Source organism: Rhinopithecus roxellana, chromosome 11 (genome assembly GCF_007565055.1).
Source record: "Rhinopithecus roxellana isolate Shanxi Qingling chromosome 11, ASM756505v1, whole genome shotgun sequence".
Classification (NCBI taxonomy): domain Eukaryota; kingdom Metazoa; phylum Chordata; class Mammalia; order Primates; family Cercopithecidae; genus Rhinopithecus; species Rhinopithecus roxellana.
In genome coordinates this window covers 113,225,619-113,250,200 of record NC_044559.1, presented here as the reverse complement: position 1 = coordinate 113,250,200, position 24,582 = coordinate 113,225,619, and the positions used below count along the sequence as shown (strand labels likewise).

The 24,582-nt window shown below is 46.1% G+C and overlaps 1 protein-coding gene across 6 annotated transcripts in view; it reads left to right on the top strand.

The window, feature by feature from the left end:
* Positions 1–24,582, top strand: part of FRMD4A (FERM domain containing 4A) — a 365,202-nt gene that overhangs the window by 322,013 nt on the left and 18,607 nt on the right. For all 6 annotated transcript variants that reach the window (XM_030940428.1, XM_030940429.1, XM_030940427.1 and 3 more), the window contains 4 exons: positions 12,245–12,378; positions 16,102–16,224; positions 20,604–20,832; positions 23,384–23,440. In XM_030940428.1, coding sequence (XP_030796288.1) covers positions 12,245–12,378; positions 16,102–16,224; positions 20,604–20,832; positions 23,384–23,440 — 543 coding nt within the window. The remainder of the gene's footprint in view (positions 1–12,244; positions 12,379–16,101; positions 16,225–20,603; positions 20,833–23,383; positions 23,441–24,582) is intronic.

The window sequence follows — 24,582 nt, the reverse complement described above, 5'->3', positions numbered from 1 at the left end:
TCCACATTCAGTCCTCAGCTGTTGACACACTCCCATTCTCTGAATGCTAGCACTTCCTCCCATTGTTAAGGAAGTTTATTAATAACTAATGTAACAATGAGGGTGCCAGCTATCTGACATCTCTCCAAACAGAGAGGGGAGCCGATGGGCTCTGCCAATGTCATGATGGCGGCTGTGTTCAGCTCAAAGTTCACTGCCTTGCGCTGGTATAAATCACACGACATTTTTCGGTTTTGTTTTCATCCCTTCTCTTTTGCTCTTCCTCCTTCTCCTCCCTATATCTCTCTTCCTGGCCTTTTAAAGTTCTCCGTTACCCATGGCCTGTGGCCTCTCCTTTTAGGTCTAGCAATGGACAGGATTCCAGGGGCCTTAATTTTGGTCATAGCCTCTGCTCGGCCGCAGGGCGCAGCCAAAGTCGGACTGTGCCAGAGTTTGTTTATGCTGGACTGTGTGCCCGGGGAGAGCTGCGAAATCTCTTTCTGGGGAATGGATGGTTCTGGACGTGTTTGAGCAGGACTGGCCTGAGTCAAAATTGAGAGGGAGACAGAATCGTTATCCCTTTCTGCCCTTATTTTGGGGGAAATAAAAGCAGTCATTTACACAACTATATGCCCTCAGGTGTTACTAATAAAGGAATATTTGCGCACTAAAGAGAACTAGGACCGAATGACATTGTGGAACCTAAATGAATGACTTTCCAATGATAAATTTTTTTTTCTTTTTTTTGAGACAGGGTCTCGCTCTATCGCCCTGAGTGCAATGGCGCAATGCTAGCTCACTTCAGCCTCAAACTCCTGGGCTTAAGGGATCCTCCTGCCTCAGCCTCCTGACTGGGTAGGACTGTGATGAAATTTTAAATACTGAAAAAGAAATATCACTATCACTTCCCACAAGCATTTCTCTGTTCCCATTTAGGGCCAGCCCTCTGTTCCAGTACTCCTTTGCTGGGAGCACAGAACAAGGATGACTGAAATTCAGTTAATCTGCAAACGTTGCTATTGCAGTAGCCTAACAAGCTTGGAGCCAGAAGATAGGACAGCTCCCTCATTTCACAGCCTAAGAAATGGAAACTATAGGATTTACAAACCATAGTTTCAACTGGGTATTTTACTGGATGCTGCTAATTTTTGTAATTGAATGTTCGGTTTTTTGTTTTTTTTTTTTCCCCTCTCTCTCTGTTAAATTACATTTGCACTCTTCACCAAGGTTCAGTGAGCCATGGAGTCTAGCCAGAAAGCAAAGCTCTTCCAGAGACTTTCAGCCACCATCAAAAGGTGCTTGCTTTTCAAAGAGCTTCAATTTCAATGCTCTCTGAAATGAACTATTTTATTTCTAAAATTTCTAAGCCTGATGAAAAGTTCTCCAAGCATGCATTTTTTCATGTTAAAAATCACATTTAATTCTCTATAACGGTCCCCAGAGATGACACATTTATCCTGCAGTCTGCAAAGTGGCATTATTTCCCGTGGTCTCCTGGGACATATTTTATGTAAGAAATTCATCACTGAGGATTTGTCAAGGAAATAAATATCTTTTTATCATAAAGAAGAATTCTAACCTCTTCCTCGTATTTATTCCTGGGGTGTCTGCCAAAACTTTTCCTTACATCTTTTACTGATCTGCTGGGAATGTGCCTTCTTTTTTTTTTTTCTCTAAAGGTCTAAAGAGACGGATTGTCATTTCCCGTCTTTAGTTCTAGAACAACAGATTCCTTTCTTCTTTGGAGCACTGTTGGCTTCGAATTTTCCCCTCCTTCCAGAGAGGAAAGCACCCTTCTCTGTCTTCTGAAATCAGTGGCTGGTCATCAATATCTCCTCTGTGTCAAAAAGAGATGAGCCACGCGTGGCTCCTGACAACGTCCTCCGGGCAGAATGTACGCTCATATCCGGTGCTGAGTCGCCCGGGGTCTTCTGAACAATTGGAGCATTTCTGGCTCGCGGCTGAATGAGGCTGTTCTTCCATGTGTCCGCCAGCCTGGAGAAGAGCTGCTGTTTGTGCTGCTGGCGTTCCCTCCATATCCGCCCCTCCACACCCAGCTGTCCCCGGCTGGAGTCTGGAGTTCCCCGGCTGGAAGCTGGGAAACCCACAGTGACACAGGTAGTGTCTCCAGGGCCTCAAACAATGTCCACAGCATTGGGAAGTTCACTCCATAGATTTCCAAATACCCCCGAAAATGGCTTTCTGACTTGGCATGAGTCACTCCATCTCTCTCTCTGCTTGGATGGGAATTGTCTCTGTAGGATCAGCTCTTTTTGTCTTCTTCATTGGCCAGATTATTAGTGACCTAGTTCAATAAAAATCCTTTGGATTAGGATTGAAATGTCATAAGGTCGCCAAAAACAACAGATTCTATCTTTAATCTAGTATCATTCAAGTAGATATTTTCCTCCTGAAAACTGGGAGGAAAGATTTTTTGCTGGAGAACTGACCTGACACTGTTTTCTTGACAATATTTCAGAGGCAGACTTAACCTTCTCAGGCAATAAAAAAAAGTCACCCAGCTGGGTACAGTGGCTCACGCCTGTAATCCCAGCACTTTGGGAGTCAAGACGGGCAGATCACTTGAGGTCAGCAGTTGGAGACCAGCCTGGCCAACATGGTGAAACCCCGTCTCTACTAAAAATAGAAAAATCCGTCAGGCATGGTGGTGTACTATAATCTCAGCTACTTGGGAGGCTGAGGCAGGAGAATCACTTGAACCCAGGAGGCAGAGGTTGCAGTGAACTGAGATCACACTATTGCCCTCCAGCCTGGGTGACAGAGTGAAACTCCATCTCAAAAAAAAAAAAAAAAAAAAAAAATTCTCAACTATGTATGACCAGCTACAATCCAGGTTAACTACCCAGTCAGCTCCCGGCTGTGGGTTCCACCTTCCACCTTCTACGGCAGCTAGTACCTGTCTCATTCTTTTTTGCCTATTTAGAGAGGGTTTCACTCTGTCACCCAGGCTGGAGTGCAGTGGCGTGATCATAGCTCAGTGTACTCTCAAACTCCCAGGTTCAAGGGATCTTCCTGCCTCAGCCTTTTGGGCAGCTGGGACTATAGGCGCTCACCACCACACCGAGCTAATTTTTTTATTTTTTATTTGTTTAGGACGGGGTCTCACTATGTTGCCCAGGATAGTCTCAAACTCCTGGCGTTAAGCAACCCTCCTGCCAGGGCCTCCCAAAGTGCTGGCATTACAGGTGTAAGCCACTGTGCTCGGCCTATTCTTGTGGTCTGCTCTCTTCTGCCTCCTGGCGGGCAGGTCTGAGTGCTGGATACATGTCTGCTGTTCGTGTCTATCCCACAACACCTTGCACATGGAAGGGGCTCCAGCGGCTTCTGTTAGTCAGGTGTGGTGCACACTGTAATCCCAGCTACTCGGGAGGCTGAGGCAGAAGAATCACTTGAACTCAGGAGGCGGAGGTTGCAGTGAGCTGAGATCACACCACTGCACTCCAGCCTGGGTGATCCAAAGAGCCCCTGCCCTGCTTCCTGCTCTTAGGTTTTGATGCTTGCACTATCATGCAAAGAGCCCCGGCTTGGGAGGCAATGTGACTGCCTTCTACACAGGTTTACTAGGGCAACCCAGCTGAGATCAAGACAGAAAGCTCCTACCCGTGTTGAGCTTTTATGCAAGAGGCAAAAGACAGAACAGCAGAATTAGACGCCCAGTTCAGCCTCCCTCTGACTCTGACCTTCTCTATGAACATGGGAGACCGGGCACGGTGATTCACGCCTGTAATCCCAGCACTTTGGGAGGCCGAGGCAGGTGGATCACGAGGTCAGGAGTTCAAGACCAGCCTGACCAATATGGTGAAACCCCGTCTCGACTAAAAATAGAAAAATTAGCCAGGCATGGTGGCATGTGCCTGTAGTCCCAGCTACTCAGGAGGCTGAGGCAGGAGAATCACTTGAACCCAGGAGGTGGAGGTTGCAGTGAGTTGAGATCGCGCCACTGCACTCCAGCTTAGGTGACATCTCAAAAAAAAAAAAGAAAAGAGAAGAAAAAGAAAATGGGAACGATGTCTCTGTGAGGATTCAGTGAAGTACAGCAGGTAAGAAGCTCCTGTTTAGGAGTTCTGTAAAAATTCATTTCCTTACCCTTCTCGCGAGCTTCCTGAATTGATGTGGCCATGGTGGGTGGTAGTCTGCAAGCATTCCACGTTTCCTTGCTTGTCCACTAAATGGACTTTCTCATCTACATTTTGGAGCTCTCCGAATTGGGATGCAGACTCCTAATAAAGGCTAGGAATAGTGATGGGTTTCAGATGGGGTGTTGCTTTGTTGCCCAGGCTGGAGTGCAGTGGCGCAATCACAGCTCACAGTAGCTTCGACGCCCTTGGCTAGAGCAGTTCTCCCACCTCAGCCTCCAGAGTAGCTGAGACGACAGGCATGCACTACCATGCCTTACTAATTTTTTTTTAATTTTTGTAGACACAAGGTCTGGCTATGTTGCCCAAGCTGGTCTCAAACTCCTGGCCTCAAGCATTCATCCCATTTTGGCCTCCCAGAAGTGCTGGGACTCTAGGTGTGAGCCACCATCCCGGCCTCACTTTTTAATAGAAAGAGTAACTAGTATTCATGTAACACTTAATATATGCTCACCTCTCTTCCAAGCATCTTCTAAGCGTTTATCCCTTTTAATTCTCCCCACTTCTGAAGAAGTGCCATTTCCATTCCCATTTTATAGGGGAGGAAACAGACTTCAAGAGGTTGCACAACCTTCCCAAGTCCCCACAGCTGGGGGGTGTGGGGCAGTGCTGGAGCAAACACCCAGCCCTTTTAACTCAAAACCACTGGTGTGGGCTTTTGCTTTAGAGGAGGCTACATACCAGTTTGTGTTTTCTAAAGAATATTCAGAATACTCATAAATCTGAGTGTTGTCTGAAACTTTACCATATATATATGTATCTATATATGTGTATATATATGTAGATATTTGTGCATTACGTGTATCTTTTAAAAAATGTGTTGAGATTACCTCTGTTTTTCCTTTGACTCCTACACCAACTCCTTATGCTTGGACAGCCCTTTCCAGGTAGCACTTAACTACTGTTTTTTCAATCAATAAAATTTGAAATCTCGCCCTTCTACCTAGAATAAAGAGGTTCCATCCATCTTCTACTTCATTAATCCCAAAGACAGCTCAGATTAAACTCTGTTTAGCATTTGAGTTTACAAATATGTGCTTCGGTCTGTTGATAAGATGAAGCAGTAAATCCTTTAGGCCCTGGTCAATAATGAGACACACCCTTCCAGCCCGGGAGAGGCTGTAGCAGTAAATGAAATGAGAGCAGAGGTGGCAGAAGGCTAGATGTTGGGAAGGTAGAGAAAAGGGGGAGGGAAGATAGCACTGTGTATAGGATTCCTGTTGTAAAAATTACAAAAGTGACTGCTAGCAGCAACAGGGAACTGTCTCACGCCTGTCCGTGTGAGGAGCCCACCAAACAGGCTTTGTGTGAGCAACATGGCTGTTTATTTCACCTGGGTGCAAGCGGGCTGAGTCCAAAAAAGGAGTCAGCAAAGGGTGATGGATTATCATTAGTTCTTATAGGTTCTGGGATCGGCGGTGGAGTTAAGAGCAATGTTTTGGGGGCAGGGGGTGGATCTCACAAAGTACATTCTCAAGGGTGGGGAGAATTATAAAGAACCTTCTTAAGGTGGAGGAGATTACAAAGTACATTGATGAGTTAGGGTGGGGCAGAAACATCACAATGGTGGAATGTCATCAGTTAAGGCTATTTTCACTTCTGTGGGTCTTCAGTTGCTTCGGGCCATCTGGATGTGTACGTGCAGGTCACTGGGGATATGTTGGCTTAGCTTGGGCTCAGAGGCCTGACAGGAACTCTGAGTAAGCTCTTTATTGAGTAATAGTGTCTTCAGTTTGAGGAATCTTAGAGATTGGTCAATTGGTCATTTTATAGACAGGGCCATGAGGTTAGTAACTCAAGGCCTTACACCGTTGAATGGCAGATGTGTGATGAAAATCCAGTGCCTTTCCCACCAGTCACCACCCTCTCCATGATAGCAGATTTAGATCATTTAATTTTTTTTTAATAGAGAACAGGTCTCACTATGTTGGCCAGGCTGGTCTTGAACTCCTGGCTTCAAGCAGCCCTCCCACCTCAGCCTCCCAAAGTGCTGGGATTACAGTGGGATAACAGGTATGAGCCACTGCGCCCAGCCTATATCCTTTTTATTTATTTATTTATTTTGTTTTTTTGAAATGGAGTCTCGCTCTGTCACCCAGGCTGGAGTGCAGTGGTGCCATCTCAGCTCACTGCAACCTCCACCGTCCAGGTTCAAGTGATTGCCCTCTCTCAGCCCCCCGAGTAGCTGGGATTATAGGCGTGTGCCACAACACCCAGCTAATTTTTTTACTTTTAAAGTGTAAAGACCAGGTTTCGCCGTGTTGACCAGGCTGCTGTCAAACTCCTGACCTCGTGATCCGCCCAGCTTGGCCTCCCAAAGTGCTGGGATTACAGGCGTGAGCCACCGCGCCCAGCCCTTTTTTTTAATTTCTAAGGGGCTAAACACAACCTCAGAGAGGTTTGCACTTGCAAAAGCATATATGTGTTCAAATAACTGGAAATGGATAAATCAACATAAGCCTAGGTGCTGATTTGAAATTTGGATTTTTGGTTTGGTTTCGTTTTTGTAGAGACGGAGTCTCACCATGTTACCCAGGCTGGTCTCACACCTGACTTCAAGGGATGCTCCCTCCTTGGCTCCCAAAGTGCTGGGATTACGGGTGTGAGCCGCCGCGCCCAGCTTTTAGTTTTCGAGAGTCCCATTTCCCTGAGCCCTAAGGCTCTGCCCTGCCTCAGTTTCTTCCTGGAGTCATTCTGTCACTTGAGGGCATCAAGGCGGGCAGCGAGAGTGATTTCTCCGCCTCCTGATTTCTCCCTGTCTTGTAGCTTCTTTCTTTCTTCCCTTTTAAAACCACCCTGCTGGGTCGGGGGATGCCTACTGGGCATTTGTGGAGGAGGTGGGAAAGCAGATTGATATCAGAGGGCATCTTGGACTCCCTCTTCTGATGCCCTTTGAGCTGTTTCTGTGGAATGTTCCTGGTGTGTCTGTGTCACTGGGCACTCAGCCACCTCTTGCCTTAGTGGCCACGTTTGCCTAGTTGCAGGTAGCGGCCCACGGGCTCAGATCACACAAGCTCTGAGATCACACAAACCATGAGAGCTCCGAGCCCTTGCCCCAGAACAGTGGATTTCCTTTAAAGACAAAAAAGGCAGTGGGAACCTTTTCGTTACAATACGGCAGCCTGAATACATGCAGCAGGTTCACAGGGAGCTGCTTTGTTTTGAGTTACGTGGAGTGCAATAGTATAAGAATAGTCACGGAACCTCCTTGACCCCACCTCCATCCATAGCTGCCCCAAAGACATAGCTGCAAACCCAGGGACTCAGGAAACATCATTTGTGAACTTTTTTTTTTTTTTTTTGAGACAGAGTCTCGCTCTGTCGCCCAGGCTGTGGTGCAGTGGACCAATCTCGGCTCACTGCAACCTCCGCCTCCTGGGTTCAACCAATTCTCTGCCTCAGCCTCCCGAGTGGCTGGGATTACAGGTGCCCGCCACCATGCCTGACTAATTTTTTTAATATATTTTTAGTAGAATGGGGTTTAACCGTCTTGATCAAGCTGGTCTCAATCTCCTGACCTCATGATCCACCTGCCTCCGCCTCCCAAAGTGCTAGGATTACAAGCGTGAGCCACTGTGGCCGGCCGTAACACTGTGTATTTTTAAAAAGTAGATCTCATAGAAGTATAAAGCAGAACAGAAGTTTCTAGAGGCTGGGAAGAGTAGAGAGAGTAGGAGATGGGGGAGATTTGCTGAAGGACAGAAATTACAGCGAGGTAGGAGGAAAGTGTTTGAGTGTCCTATAGCACTGTAGGATGTTAATAGTTAACAGTAGGGTATTGTATAGCTTCAAATAGCTGGAGGGAGGATATTGAGTATTTCCAGCCCAAAAAATGATCAATGTTTGGATGATGGATATGCTAATTACCCTGAAATGTACCAGAACATCACTGTGTACCCCATAAATACATACAATTATTATGTGTCAATTAAAAAAAATTTTTTTAAAGAAAACACTGCCTAGTCCTGTATTGCTCCTTTCTAAAGGTAAGCTTTAGACCTCAAGTGTTACACTGAATTGGGTACGAAGCTCTTTAGCTCTTTTGTTTGACTGATACTTCATTGAGCAACAGTGAACAGGCAGTTGCAATGATTTCTCTCTTTCTAATTGCACATGCACACACACACACACACACACACACACACACACACACACTCATGTTCGACCTGCCCTAGCTTGAGGGTTGTCCTGTTACAGGCTCAGTGAGTGCAAAGTGCTGGAGGTGGGTTATCTCATTCAGCCCTTTATGAATTAAGGAGGGCAGGTAACACTTAAGGCCACACATCCAGTAAGTGGTTTTGACTTTATCATACCCAGATCTGTTTTACCCTTTATCCGCCATCCAGTTAACACTACAGTGGAAATCTGCATGTCCAGGGTAGGCTGGCTCGGTGACTTTGCAGGGACTTAACTTGGTACCCAGACACCATCTTCGCCCTGAAGTAACTCCCAGGCTAATGGCATGAAACGGAGCCAACCAGCATTAGCAGAGCCAACCAGCATTAGCGGATACAGAGAGGGGCTCTTGAGCCATCGAGTCTGCCAAGACTTTCTTGCCTGTTTTCTGTGGCTTGGTATCTAGGCTAATTATTGTAAATGATGATAATTTGGGTAGCATTAATGAGCCCTGGAACTCAGGGCCAAATCTTAACTAATCCCATAACTAGCAACATGATCATCTAAAAATGGTGTGCTTTACCTCCCTTGAGTTTCATATTGTTGTGATTTGTGCCATTCCTGAACACAGTTAATTCTTAGATTGGACTTAATAAATCGTTATTTCCTTTTGAGAGGTTAGGCAGGGGTGACAGGGAAAACAATGAATTTTTCACTTGAGCTAGAAATCCTTTAATCTTCTTGGACCCAAGTTTCTCTAGGCCTGTTTTTTAAATCTAAAGTCTGCCTTCCTTCCAGTATTGTTTTACATTCTTATTAATTCTTTTTTTTTTTTTTTTTTTTTTTTTTTTTTGAGACGGAGTCTTGCTCTGCCGCCCAGGCTGGAGTGCAGTGGCCGGATCTCAGCTCACTGCAAGCTCCGCCTCCCGGGTTCACGCCATTCTCCTGTCTCAGCCTCCCGAGTAGCTGGGACTACAGGCGCCCACCTCGTCGCCCGGCTAGTTTTTTTTTTGTATTTTTTAGTAGAGACGGGGTTTCACCGTATTAGCCAGGATGGTCTCGATCTCCTGACCTCATGATCCGCCCGTCTCGGCCTCCCAAAGTGCTGGGATTACAGGCTTGAGCCACCGCGCCCGGCCCTTATTAATTCTTTCAATGATGAAACAGAGAGTACTTCAGTAAATGTTCCTGAGTCTTCAAATGTGATTGGTGACTATTACTAACAGAACCAGATTAAGAGTCACAATGATTTAGCCATGTAACCTTGGAGGGATGTACACTGGAGATCATTTAGGACTGGAAAGCACAGGGTGATTGGCTTATGGAGGGAGCAAACCTAAACCATTTCCAAAAGGGGAACCTGCAATAATGTCCAGCGATGTGCTGTATGAATGTGACACTCTATGGATTTAGTACATGAGAACCATGAGGTCATGGATGAAGCTTTCTTGTGTCCAGTTGCATTCGGAGACCTGCAACTGAAGTATGTCAAAATCCAGGGAAGAGCTACAAACAGTTCAGAGCTTGGAAGACAGGTTCCATAATGGAACAACTTACAGGTATTAGATTTTTGTTATGAAGAGGAGATACAACTGCATTACAGCATCCAAGTATATGATTGTGAACATTTATTTGGTTGCTCATTCAAGCTAATATTTGTTAGCTGCTTTGGAGGCATAAAGATAGTATGTTTCTGCGGTGACATATATTCTCTATTTCAAAGTCAAACTGAGTAAGCAAGGGAAGGAACAAAACCCATGTCAGAGTCAGAGTGTTCTTAGACCTTGAGAGTTCTTGATGATTGGGGTTGTAACAGCCTGTACGTATGGTAATTGATGGAACACAGGGTTTTCTGCTCAGAGATGTTAAATAAAAGAGAAGAATAGTATATTTACGGGGACAATTTAAGTGAAGCAGAGCTGTTTGATGTCACGGGACAAAAGTTCTTTCTAGGCTGGGCGCAGTGGCTCAAGCCTGTAATCCCAGCACTTTGGGAGGCCGAGGCGGGCGGATCACAAGGTCAGGAGATCAAGACCATCCTGGCTAACACAGTGAAACCCTGTCTCTACTAAAAAATACAAAAAAACTAGCCGGGCGAGGTGGCGGGCGCCTGTAGTCCCAGCTACTCGGGAGGCTGAGGCTGGAGAATGGCGTGAACCCGGGAGGCGGAGTTTGCAGTGAGCTGAGATCTGACCAGTGCACTCCAGCTTGGGTGACAGAGCGAGACTCCGTCTCAAAAAAAAAAAAAAAAAAAAAAAGTTCTTTCTAGCCTTATGATGCTGCAATGCCTTTTCTACCATTGGAAGAAACAGAACTGTTGATTCTGGGAATTCTGATTGGATTATTCTCTCATCCCTTTACTAAAATTGTCCAAAAATTCCATTGTTTCCTATGGAAATACAATTTATTTTCCTTCCTACCAAAAGTCCTACCAAGGTTTTACTGGGATTGCATTGATTCTGTTGTTTAATTCATGGAGAATGGACATCTTTACAACATCAAGCTTCTAATCCTTGACCACAGTGTATCTCTCTCTTTATTTGGGTCTTTAATTTTTCTCAGCAGAGTGGGATAGTTTTTGCGGTAGAGATCTTGCTCATCTTTAATTGGATTAATCTCCCTAGGTATTTGAAGTTCTTTGATGCAGTTGTCAGTGGCATGGTGTGAGCCCCTTGAATGCACACCGACTAACACCTGTCCATTTCTAACACTTCTGCTCACGATGGGCTTGCAAAGAAAAGTTATAAGTAGCTTTTCCCTTTGTAGAGAGTCAATGTTCCTTTTCTAACCCATCAAGGTAGAAAAAGTATAATAGCTTCACTGCAGGAAACTTATTTCAGAATCCAAACACTGGCAGCCCAGAAATGACTCCTTTGGTCTAACCTAAATTCCTCCAGTTGGCATTTCAGCTTATTTTCCTTTTGTTTGGTGTGAAGTTTGCCTTCCACAAAGGTTTCCTATCTAGCACTCTGCTATTTGAACCATCATGTTTAACCAGGAAAAGCATGTTAAAATATGTATAACTTTTATTAGGATAATTTGCTCATGATACAAAACATGAGGTTAAAAAATACAGTAACATTCTAATTTTATTTTTTAAATATATGTGCTTAGGAAAAAAGGCCGAAAGAAAATGCACAGCAATGATTATTTCTGGGTGATGAGTTAATGGACTATTTTTTACACGTGTCTACATTTTCAGGGTTTTTATGATAAACATGCATTATGTTTGCACTAAGCAAAAATAATAAGTATTTTTAAGTGAACAAAATAACATATTAAATATGTTTTAGGGCAGGGCACGGTGGCTCACACCTGGAATCCCAGCACTTTGGGAGGCCGAAGCAGGCAGATCTCTTGAGGTCAGGAGTTCAGGACCAGCGTGGCCAACGTGGCGAAACCCCATCTCTGCTAAAAATACAAAAATTAGCCTGGTGTGGTGGCAGGTGCCTGTAACCCCAGCTACTCGGGAAGCTGAGGCATGAGAATCGCTTGAACCTGGGAGGCGGAGGTTGCAGTGAGCCAAGATCATGCCACTGTACCCCAGCCTGGGTGACAGAGTGAGACTATCTCAAAAAAAAAAAAACAAAAAACAAAAAACAAAAAACAAAAAAAAACAAAGATATATAACTCAATATGTATTAAAATTGCTGGCATGAGCTTTTCTTTCCCCCTTTCTTGTGTAAAGTCTATTAGAATTTGCTAGTAAAATTAAAACAGGTATGTGACATATCTTAAGATAATCGAGAAAGATAAACTTCTTTTTCAGGAGGGTCCATCTTCCTGCCATTTCTTCTGACTAGCTATAAATTCCATGCAGTGTTGGAATGCGCTTCTCACAGTTAAAGCGCTGAGCACCTGTTTTATTTCACACTCCCTTGGTTCCTGGGGGTAAATCCCATCTCCGCAGCGTGGGCTCCAGTTAAATTCATTAGTGGTCCAGATGTGTGTCCCCTGTCAGCTGGCCAAGTAACCCCACTGTTTATTGACAGGTTCTCAGGAATCAGATAGCTCGCAGTCGGCCAAGAAGGACATGCTGGCTGCCTTGAAGTCCAGGCAGGAAGCTCTGGAGGAAACCCTGCGTCAGAGGCTGGAGGAACTGAAGAAGCTGTGTCTCCGAGAAGCTGTAAGCCTTTCCTAGCTCATCCCGTTGAGATTGGTGTTGTCTTGTGATGGCATTGATCTTTCTGATGCCATTTGATCTTTTTGGTGTCATTTGACTGATGTTATTTGATCGTTTTGACAGAAGGCAAGGGTAGTGATAAAAAGAGAGCCTATCTGGGTGGCAAGCACTCTCCTGAAACACAAATGTTGGAAACATCCAAACCTCTCTCGTGTGCTTTGTCAGAGAAAGAATGGGAGCAGAACCGCATTAGTCTAAATCCATTGCAAATCTTACGAAAGCAATTGGCCTGGCTGGGGAATGCGCTACGTGATACTGTTAATATTAGTGACTTTTTATAAAGAATATGCTTAAAGGGTTGGGAAAAACATGGGTTTTGGTGTCTGTCTTTATCTGGAAAACCTAGTTTTGTTTTCAATAAAAGAAAAAGTCCCTAAACCCATCAAAGAATTAGTTGATGAAGAACTAGGACGACCAGTATGAATCCCAAATAGGACCCTGTGGGAGTCCCAGTGACAAGTCCTAATGATGATCCCTCATACTTCCATGGTAGTTCATAAAGCCCTTCTTCTGTATATTTCATGACTGTTAGCAGTGTTTGAAGGCTTCATGTTTTAATGCAACACGCATGAGCGTATGTGTGTGCGCGCGCATGTGTGTGTGCATTGTGCACCCGGGCACAATGGGGTGGGAGCTCTCCAGGGCAGGAGTGACTATGCACCACCTAACCTTACAAAGAGCTTTGCTGGTAAACAGTTGAGAATGGGAAATCAAAAGAGGTTCCCAAAGTAAGTCAAAGAGACGTATACCCCTCCCCCAAATACTAAGGCCTTGCAGCAGGAAGAATGAAACGAGGCCGTGGAGTGAGATCACATTACATTTCAACTTGGCCTAATTATGGTCTGGATTGATTTAGACTGGAGCCTGCTCAAAGAGGAACCACATTAGTCCAAATCCATTGCAAATCTTAGGAAAGCAGTGGGCCTGGCTGGAGAATGCGCTATGTGATACTGTTAATATTAGCAACGTTTTTAGAAAAGACGCTTGAAGGATTGGAAAAAAATAGATATATATGAGTTTTGATGTCTGCCTTTAATAATTTGGAAAGCCTTGTTTTGTTTTTAATAAAAAGTCCCTAAACCCGGCAGGGAATACGCATTTGGAAAATGTAAGGAACGTGTCAGGGCAAGATGAGCATGCGTTATAAAAAAATCTCACCATCGCTCTTAAAAACAAAAGCACAAGAAGGAAAACAAAGCTGCCACTTCTTATAATGTTAACACCAGAAAATGTAATTGAGTGGAATAAATAACCCAACAAGAAGTCAGTTGCAGGTAGATTTCTCCTGTGATCATTCTCTATAGTTAGTCCCACCATAGCCTCTTGACACATGTGTAGTCAAGGGCTGGGGGGAAGTCTTGGTAAATCTGTGTTGTTCCTGTATCTCTCCCCTCAGCTCAGAGTATCAAGAAGCGCTGTTTGACCCCTGGGGAGGGGAGCAACTAAAATGAGGGAGGGGGAGAGCATTTGGCAGGATATAGGGAGGCACCAAGCTGAGGCCCCACTGCAGAGTGTTAAATTACTTCTTTGCCATGCAGCTCTGGTTACACACGAAATCAGATTAAATAACTGGAGAATCAAGACTTTGACTCAAATACCTTCAAGTGGATGGTGAAAAAAAATCAGTAGCCTCATTTTTTAAACTACATTTTAAAACCACAAACAGTTTAGAGTTATAAATCCATGGCAATTTTAACAACTTTTCCCTCCTTTTTGGAAGTTTCTAGGTTTAAAAAAAATAAAAATAAAAATCAAGTCCTGACAATATAAAACCCCCAATAGTTGTGTTATTTATAGATAGACTTTTAGGGAAGCAGATTTTAAAAAAGTTGCACAATAAACACTTAACTACTTTGGAGACATTTGAACCACATTTTTTTTTAAAGAAAAAAAGCAGGGAAGAAAATTGCAGAGAGTTTGATACTCAAATAGTTGGCCATTGTGCTCTGAAATGCTTGCAATGAGGAATATATAGTCTGCGGGGTCATTTCCCGGTGATCTGAACACAACGAGGGAGAAGCAGGCGAGTGAGGGAGTATGTGTGCTTATGCTCATGTCACATGCACACACACACACGTACGCACACACGTACACACGCGTGCACACACGCACACTCAGCACACGGCAGTTGGGGAAGAGGGGCCAGAATCACTCTCATGATTTGGATTTTCCTGCCTGCTGGGCATTCAGCCCTGGGCTGCCCTGCACAAAACCTTTCTGTGTGGATAATGGATATTCCTGAGAAGAGCCTTCTGAACTTCCTTGTCAGAGCAGCGCCTCGAGTCTTTGTGCAGCATCTGCACTGATTTGGGCTAGAAAGCCAGAGCTGGGCTTGGCCTGGAAGTGCCCACTGTGCCACTGGCGACAGATGCACAGTTGGTCCCGCAGCTTTTTCTGGTCTCTGGAAGTGACTTCTCGCATTTGATGCCTGGCCTCTGCAGTGCAGGGCAGCCGCTGACTCTGATTTGATCATTGTTCAGCCCTGATACAACTCACTCACAGACAGCCTAATTCTAATCTTGAAATCACCCCCAGATCCTTAGCCTTTCACCAGGATCACTGTCACCATGAAAGTCTGTCAACTAAATTCACCGTCCTTATACCCACAACAATTAGATTTCCAGGGCCCAAAATACACAAAACAGGTGTTTTTTTAGTAGCCTTGTCAATGACTTGGATTATATGTTCAATTTCTACTAAATTTTTTTTTTTGTAATAAACAGTCTCTATCTATCGCCCAGGCTGGAGTGCAGTGGCATGATCTCAGCTCACTGCAACCTCTGTCTCCCGGATTCAAGCAATTCTCCTGCCTCAGCCTCCCGTAGCTGGGATTACAGGTGCCCACCACCACGCCCAGCTAATTTTTGTATTTTTAGTAGAGACAGAGTTTCACCACGTTGGCCAGGCTGATCTCAAACTCCTGATCTCAAAAGATCTGCCCACCTCGGCCTCCCAAAGTGCTGGGATCACAGACATGAGCCACCGTGCCTGGCCATTCTACTAAAACTTTTAAATTAAACAGTTGAATGTCTTTTACGCACAGCCTATTCCTGTAGCATCTGGCCAGAGTAGATTACTGCCCTTACTCGGTTTCTAAATCATTTATATGTTTACTTTTCTGGGATTTGCCATGTAGATACCACTCCTCTTGTGAAAATTCATTTGAAGGAAACTTTAACCTTAGGTATTTGAGCGGGAATATTTGGCGCAGTGTCAAGAACACGGGATTTGGAGTTGGAGAGACCCAAGAACTCACGGTGACGCTGCTCCTCACTGGCTGGGTGACCTTGCCTGGTGCAGAGGAGGCACGCAGGAAATATTTGTTCAATTAACGAATGAATGCAATTCAAGTTTTATAATGAAAGCCAAAATGGCAATTATGTTTACTTCACAGAAATGTACTTTGGAAAAAAACTTTGGAAGTGCAACTATTCTACATAAGAGACATTGTTAGAGAAATGAAATTTCATTTCTGGAAATCTTATTTAGGCAAAGTGCTTAATGTGAACATTTCTAGCATAGGCGTTGACCTCTATCAAAGTGCATGCATGCATTTGTGTGTGCGTATGAGCGTGTGTGTGTGTGTGTGTGTGTGTGTGTGTTTTAGAAAACAGACACGCCCCACTCTGATTTATGCTCACTCCAAATGCCATGTCACATATGCAGGAGCTCACGGGCAAGCTGCCAGTTGAATATCCCCTGGATCCAGGGGAGGAACCACCCATTGTTCGGAGAAGAATAGGAACAGCTTTCAAGCTGGATGAACAGAAAATCCTGCCCAAAGGAGAGGTGCGTCCTTCCTTTCTGTTGTTGGATTCTCACGTTATCCTTACTTTTCCCCTTGGTGAGGCCTTCCACGTTTTCCGTAACAATGTCTTCATTTCCGCCCAATGCCAGTACTTTCGCTCATACCTTTTCTTGAGTGAGCTGGCTGGTCGGTATGTGGTTACCCTCAGCAGGAGTAGTTTGCTTGCCTTCGCAGGCATTTGGGTGTCTGTCGAAGTTGCTTGTCTGACCCTGTGGGCCTAGTGCAAGCAGCCACGTTGAGCTTGGGGAGAGCATTCCAGTAGCATTCATGTGTATTTGGCTTTGTAATGGCCTCTCAGCCCTCAGTGACTCAGAGCCAAACTTGATGTCTGATCTATGGAAGAAAAGCTGCCGAGAGAAGGAAAACTTAGGCCATGGCATCAGGTGCAAGGGTAGGCTGACTGGGGAGAGATCAGTAAGGTCCACCGCCCTGTGGTCATAGCCTCACCTGGCTACTCACGTCCCACCGAGAATGTGTGCAGGATGCTCGGGCGGCCCTGGCCTTGTTTGTCTATATTTGGAGAAGCTCCGTCCATCCTTTGGACTGAACACGGGTGAAGTTGGGGCTGGAGACTTCAGATCGGGGGAGAAAACAAACAAACAAAAAAACAAGAAACAATAAAGACTTGAATCTCCGGCTGGTTAATGAGAATCCAGCCTCAGGCCAAGAGAAGGTAAAGGCCAGGTATACCCTCAGGCCTTGGGCTGCTGCCCAGGAAATGCTTTCCCAGATTTCTTCTGAAGGAAGTTACTAATTAACATGCTCTTGAACAGAGGCCTTAAAAGGTCAGGACTTTGGAGCCAGGGGAAAGAGGAATGCTGTATATTTTTAGTCTTTTGAGAAAGTGATTGGGAGAAACGGACACCTGGGGTAGGTAGGATTAGGACGAGGGTGAAATCAGAGAGGGACCCAAGTGCTTGTGGCCCATCTAAGTGTTAGAGGAATCTCCTGAGATCTGCAGTGGCGGGTCCCTGGGACACTGGTAGACACACCAGTATGCTTCAATTAAAACTAAAGGTCTTGTAGCTGGGCGTGGTGGCTCACGCCTTTTGCTGCAAAATCCCAGCACTTTGGGAGGCCAGGATGGGCAGATCACTTGAGGTCAGGAGTTCGAGACCAGCCTGGCCAACGTGGTGAAAACCCCGTCTCTATAAAAAAAAATACAAACATTAGCCAGGTTTGGTGGTGTGTGCCTGTAGTCCCAGCTACTCAGGAGGCTTAGGCGAGAATCACTTGAACCCGGGAGATGGAGGTCACAGTGAGCCAAGGTTGTACCACTGTACTCCAGCCTGGGTGACAGACTGAGACCTTGTCTCAAAAACAAACAAAAACAACAAAAAATTAAAGCTCAGCTAGGCAGTTCCTGGTCTGTAAAATGGAGCTCAGAGCCCTTACTTCTTGGGTGTCCCTAGGATTGAATGAGCCAGTGTATGTAAAACACACCGCTCAGAATTTGGCACTTGTGATGCTCAGCAAACAGTTGCTTGTAGGGGAGATGAAATCTCAAAGGAGCGGTGCCGCACCATAGGCAGGAACTGCGGGGGACGGAGGATGGGATTGAGGTCAGGTATTTCCAAATCCTGCCGGTCATCGGGAGCCACCCTAGGGAGGAACTGCAGCTCCCCCTGTTGCTGGGCAGATACTTGGCCCTTAAGCTTTAAAAAGGGACCCTGCTTTTAGGGAGTTCCCCCAACACCCTCCTTGGTCTTCCCAGAGTCCCACCACACCTTCCACGCTTCTCAGTACCACGTGACTTTAGCTCCTTGAGCATGCCCTGGCCATGTGCTTCCTTACCGTCCCCACACATGATCTTTCCTAAGTTCGTAAATGGAACCAGCACAGGAGCAGCTGGCATTCTGCAGGGTTCCTCTGAGAAGCATGAGACGGTCACCTGGTCTCTACTGCGGCTCCTGGAAATGCACTTTGCTTCCCTGTTCATATAACAGGCAGACATTTGCATGGACAGGGCATTCAGCCTTGAACTTCTCTTAGTTTAAATAGTGAGAATTTGTCCTGGGCTCCCCCACAAAACTCTGAATCAGTGTCTGGCGCCAGGGCCATTGTAACAGCTCAGGAACAGCTGCCCCGGGGAGCCCAAACTCACAGAACAATCTTTGTCCCCTGGTGACTTGCCTATTTCAAGACCCCAGGCGGGAGTCCATGTTGATATTCTTCTCCCTCTGAGAGAACAGTGCAGCCAGCCTTGGCAGGATTCAGGAGTTTATTAACTCCAAAATAATTCCCTTTAACCTTCACCTTTTCCTCTCGCTGCTTGTTCCCACTCCCTTTAGGCTTAAAGTGCTCAAAAGTCAATAAGATCAGGCAAAGAACTCCTTTTTTTTTTTTTTTTTTTTTTTTGAGACGGAGTCTCGCTCTGCCGCCCAGGCTGGAGTGCAGTGGCCAGATCTCAGCTCACTGCAAGCTCCGCCTCCCGGATTCACGCCATTCTCCTGCCTCAGCCTCCCGAGTAGCTGGTACTACAGGCGCCCGCCACCTCGCCCGGCTAGTTTTTTGTAGTTATTTTTTAGTAGAGACGGGGTTTCACCGTATTAGCCAGGATGGTCTCGATCTCCTGACCTCGTGATCCGCCCGCCTCAGCCTCCCAAAGTGCTGGGATTACAGGCTTGAGCCACCGCGCCCGGCCAGAACTTCTCCTTGATGGCAGTCTCCAGCATGGTGCATTGTGCCCACAGGCAAGGATATTTTACTGAGCCACCAAACAGGAAGATCTGTTGATTCTAGCAAACAGTTGATCTCCTCCCATTTGGCTAGATCAGTTCCCATCAAACGTCAGCGTGTCTGTGAATTTCCTAGGGCAAGATGTGTGCTCTCTCCCTGGCCTTGAGAAGCTGCCAATGCATTTGTCCTGGGTTTACTAGCTGTGGGGTTAGGCAAACATTCTGCCTCTCCTGCAGGCTCCCAAGTATGCCCACCTTGCAGGACCCTGTCAGTGAGACAGCTCACTGCTCAAAATCTCAACCAACAAAGTGCTGTTTAGAGCTAGCTGTCATCCAGAGGGGGTTTACTAGGGAAGAGAGGAAATAGAAAAATGAACAATCTGACACTTTGCGGGGAATTCTGCATTCACCCCCGAAATCCTCACACACACATGCACGAGCTGCCTCGCCCCATCCCTCAGCAGCTGGTGTACATGCATCTGCAGAGGAGAGGCTTGGTCAGCACAGAGGACAACAGCAAACATGCTGTCTAGGTGTCATCCGCTAGGTCCACCAGGCATTTTTGACAGCCACAGCTTCATTCTTCCCAGTCCCCAAACTCTGTTTGAGGAGAATCTCATCCATCTGTACTTCTTGGCAAAAGGAAGGATGGAGGTGGGGGAGAGCTACAATAACAAGATGGGAAGGACATTAATGAGCTGGGGGGGGGGACTGCCTCCACCACCACCCACTGTCCATCCATGCCCCTTGAAGGGCCCAGGTGTAGCCCAGCAGAGTATCCATGAATAGGCAGATGGGGAAGGGACAGCCAGAGCTTGCAAAGTGAGCTCCCAAGGCCGGGCGTGGTGGCTCACACCTGTAATCCCAGCACTTTGGGAGGCCAAGGCGGAAGGATAGCCTGAGGTCAGGAGTTTGAGACCAGCCTGGCCAACACAGTGAAACCCCATCTCTACTAAAAATACAAAAATTAGCCGGGTGTGGTGGCAGGTGCCTGTAATCTCATCTGCTTGGGAGGCTGAGGCAGGAGAATCGTTTGAACCTGGGGGGCAGAGGTTGCAGTGAGCTGAGATTGCACCACTGCACTCCAGCCTGGGTGACAGAGCAAGATCCATCTCAAAAAAGCTCCCGAAAGACACGCGGGTGAGTGGGGATACGGGGAAAGACAAGATGTGTGAGTCAGAGGCCTGTGGGTTAGATGCACGTGAGGGGCACACAGTATGTGAGTCAGAGGCCCGTGCATTAGCTTCATGTGTGTGAGTTCCTTGGTAGCAAGTCCACAGAGAAGAATGGCATAAAGAAACTAAAAATCATGCTGCATCCTACATCCAAAATGGAAAGGAAGTGGCAACCAAATGGGCTGTGACTCTCCGCAAAGGCTTTGGTTTGTCTTGATGAAGTCAAGTGATCCCTAGACCTGCAGTGTGGGAACTCTGTTCTCAGTGATGGTGACAGTGTTCAGACCAACACTTATCTCCGGAAAGTAACAGGAGCAAGGGTTACAACAGTGGGTGTGTCTGGGGACTTCAGTGGGTGAAGATTTTAGGAGTGGAGCTACTTTTAAGAGTGTATCCCAAGGAACTGAGCTTGCCTTGGGGAGGGGACAGGGACCTTGAGGAGGGGAGGATGAGTGTCTCCCTGCTCAGCATCCCCAGTAACACAAACCAGCGCTTTCCCTCCCACAGGAAGCTGAGCTGGAACGCCTGGAACGAGAGTTTGCCATTCAGTCCCAGATTACAGAGGCTGCCCGCCGCCTAGCCAGTGATCCCAACGTCAGCAAAAAACTGAAGAAACAAAGGAAAACCTCGTATCTGAATGCACTGAAGAAACTGCAAGAGATTGAAAATGCAATCAATGAGAACCGCATCAAGTCTGGAAAGAAACCCACCCAGAGGGCTTCGCTGATCATAGACGGTCAGTGCCAGCTGGGCTGTCCCCACCCCACTCCCACGCCCGGGCCCCGGGAACCAGACGCCAGGTCCCACGAGTGGCCCCTGCATGACCTGAGCAGCCACCTAACTGCCCACTGCCTTCATTTGTCCATCCATAAAATGAAGCGAGTAAGGCCTGATCCCACGTGAGAGAAACCAAGTGGATGCAGACACAGATGAAGGGATTGTATGAATCAAACTTGGTATCACTGTTGGCTTCCCACCTGGGAGAACCTGCGGCCAGGAGCTAGTATTCTTCTCGGCCCTCACTGTGAACTTAGCTGAGTTGACTAGGCTAGCCCAGGCTCTGACACTTAGGGACCTGAGCGCCCCTACTCAATCTGGAAGGACGGGGGGGCTGGGGTACACAGCAGCAGTGATCCCTCTCTTCGAGCAGCCTCTGCCAACCTGCTGGCCCCTGTACTTCCAGGGGCCTCCTATCCCAAGAGCTGAGGCTTGGGGAGACGGGACCATCTGATTGTCTGGAACCCTGAGCTCCAGTCAGGGGTAGGGAATTTGGGTGATGACCTTTGGTAAACTGTGGAAGGAAATCCCCGAGTATCCACCCACAAAGCATCAAGTCCCCTAAACTGTTAGAATCCTTCTTGTCTAAGTCAGTGAATTATCGAAACTATAAATCAAGCTTTCCTCCAACCGTATGCGTATTTAAACTACCTTTGCTCTAGAAAGACAGAAAGTTGAATAGTGGTTACTATGGGGGTTAGGGCACAGGGGAATGAGGAGTTAATGCTTAATGGATACAGAGTTTCAGTCTGGAAAAATGAAAATATTATTCAAACAGAAGATGGATGGTGGTGATGGTTGCACAACAGTGTGAATGTAGTTAATGCCAATGAACTGTACACTTAAAAATAGTTAAGCTGGGCCTGGGCGCAGTGGCTCACACCTGTAATCCCAACACTTCAGGAGGTCGAGGCGGGCGGATCACCTGAGGTCGGGAGTTCAAGACCAGCCTGACGAACATGGAGAAACCCTGTCTCTACTAAAAATACAAAAATTAGCCAGGTGTGGTGGTGCATACCTGTAATCCCAGCTACTCAGGAGGCCGAGGCAGGAAAATCATGTGAACACGGGGGGCGGAGATTGCAGTGAGCTGGGATGGTGCTGGTGCCATTGCACTCCAGCCTTGGCAGCAAGAGCAACACTCTGTCTCAAAAAAAAAAAAAAAAAAGAAAGAAAGAAAAGCAGTTAATCTGGGCATGTTGGCATGCACCTGTAGTCCCAGCTACTCAGGAGCCTGAGGCAGTAGGATCGCTTGAGCCAGAGGTTTGAGACTGTAGTCTGCTATGATTATGCCTATGAGTAACCATGCATTCCAGCCTGGGCAATATAGTAAGACTCCATGTCTGAAAAAAAAAAAATGTTAACATGGTAAATGTGATGTTATATATATTTCACCACAATTACATAGATGGATATAGACAGATACAGATTTGCAGCCTAAACTCGTGGGCATCTTAGGGTAGCAATGATGTGCTGAAGATTCCAAGATGCTGAAGTCAGAGCTCCTGGTTGCTCACAGTCCATCATGCAACAAGAATAAAGTGAATTCCTAGTTAAAAAGAGAAGTTTTAAAAATTCCTTTGCTCTAGGAAATTTGGAATAACCATCTTTCCCTATCTCATCTTGTTGTCCTTGGCCAAGACCACACAACCTTTCCCCCACCTCCTAGTAAAGCTCCCTCAGCCTCTTTCTGATGTTCCATTTGAGATCCTCTGCGCCCTCCAAGGCAGTTAGGGGTTCCCTACAGAAACATCGAAGGGCCCTCTGGAACTAGAAGAGTAATAACATTCTTGCTAGTTCCTTAGCATATTATTTTAAGAGGTAAAACACCAAACTTGGAACCTGAAGACTAGGGACCTTTGCTTGCGTTGCCAGCAAGCAAAACCACCTCAGACAAACCACTCTTCCCTTCCTACCCCTCAGTTTCCCCAGCAGTGAAACAGGGAGGATTATTTTACTATCTCCCTTTTGGGCGTGTTCTCCTGGTTAATTGAATGGCATCTATAAAAATAAGCTTTGGAGAGATGGAGCCTGTATTTAGCACGCTTGTTTTCTCCACTAATGACTTACAAAGTTTGTTGAGAAGCCATTTATTGCCACAGAAGCAAAGCAAAGTCCCTACCCTAGTTTCACATTTGTAGAATAAAAAGCAGTTTGCGTCCTTTGGTTTCGCTGGTACATGCCCTGGGTTTGTGCAGGGACAATGATGTGGTTTAATCGGGCTGGGGCAGCCTTTATATTCAATATGAAGCCACTCTGCATTGCAGTATTCTGTGAAACCAGGGCACAAACAAAGGCTAGGGCACATGGCAGTGTCGGGGTGGGGAGCTGAGCCAGTGACCCACCACAGGGACTGTCAAACACCCAACAGCATTTGTATTGTATCTAGTGGGTTCTTTCTGGTTAGGAAGAGAAAGGTATGAGGTGGTGGTAGACAGGCTGTTTTTACAGATAGGGCTTTGTTGAAGGAATATGCTGAACTCATAGGCTATTGCTTTTTGTCTTCTCAGATGGAAACATTGCCAGTGAAGACAGCTCCCTCTCAGATGCCCTTGTTCTTGAGGATGGTAGGTTTATGCATTTCCTGCTTACAAACCTGGAGCTCAGAGTAAACAGAGATGAATTTGTATGTAGTCTGGGGATTGCTTTGTGTAAAGGCAAGAGCCAGGCCAAAAGACAGCTGGGTTCCCTGCAAGCTCTCTCATTTCCCAGTATTCACCTATTTGGTTGGGAGTGGGTAGGTGCTGCATAAACCCATGTATATTAGAGCTTTTCATCAGTGAGTGGTGCTTTACTTTTTTAGAAACCAAAAACTTTTTTTTTTTTTTAAGGCAGGGTCTCACACTATTGCCCAGGCTGGAGTGCAGTGGCATGATCTCGGCTCACTACAACCTCTGCCTCCTAGGCTCAAGTGACTCTTCCACCTCAGCCTCCCTAGTAGCAGAGACTACAGCGTGCCACCCACACCTGGCTAATTTTTGTTTTTGTTTTTTGTAGAGACTGGGTTTGCCATGTTGCTCCTGGACTCAAGCGACACACCCACCTCGGCCTCCCAAAGTGCTGGGAGGATTACAGGCAAGAGCCTCCATATCCGGCCCAAAACCACATTTTTAGCTAGGCAGAGAATCTACACACTAGTCATAGCTTCCTTTTGAGTATTCATAGTGTCTAGAGGAAAAGGGTAGAAATTGATTTAGATCACAAGTCAAAGATTGAAACTCACTAGGAGAGTCTAAAGATCGTGAGAAGAAATGGAACAAACCTACTGTTGCTTCCCAAGGCAGTAGTGAAAGCAAGAGGGGAGGTATCCTGGTAAACACACGCTCAGGCTGGAAAACTGTCTTCTTATTTCCCATTGAACTCTGAAAACCTGGCAGTTAGCAGGATATTTTCTTGGGAAATTCTTAAGAAAACAGAACTCGTCCCTCCCCCAACCCCCGCCACCACCATACGTAGGGGAAGTAAGAATTCCAAACCCAGAACCATGTGAGAATACTCCAGTGGATGTTTAACCATCACACTGGGAGGCGGGTGCATTAATTATATGGAAATATATTAAGTGGCAGTTAATTTTTTTGCCCTGTAGGGAGACTTCAGGCAGGCAGTGATAAGTGGCTGTTCAGATGGGAAACATAAAAGGTCCACACTAGTCATAGTAATAATGATAATTGCAATAATAATAATGATTGCTCTTGATGTGGGGAAAGTC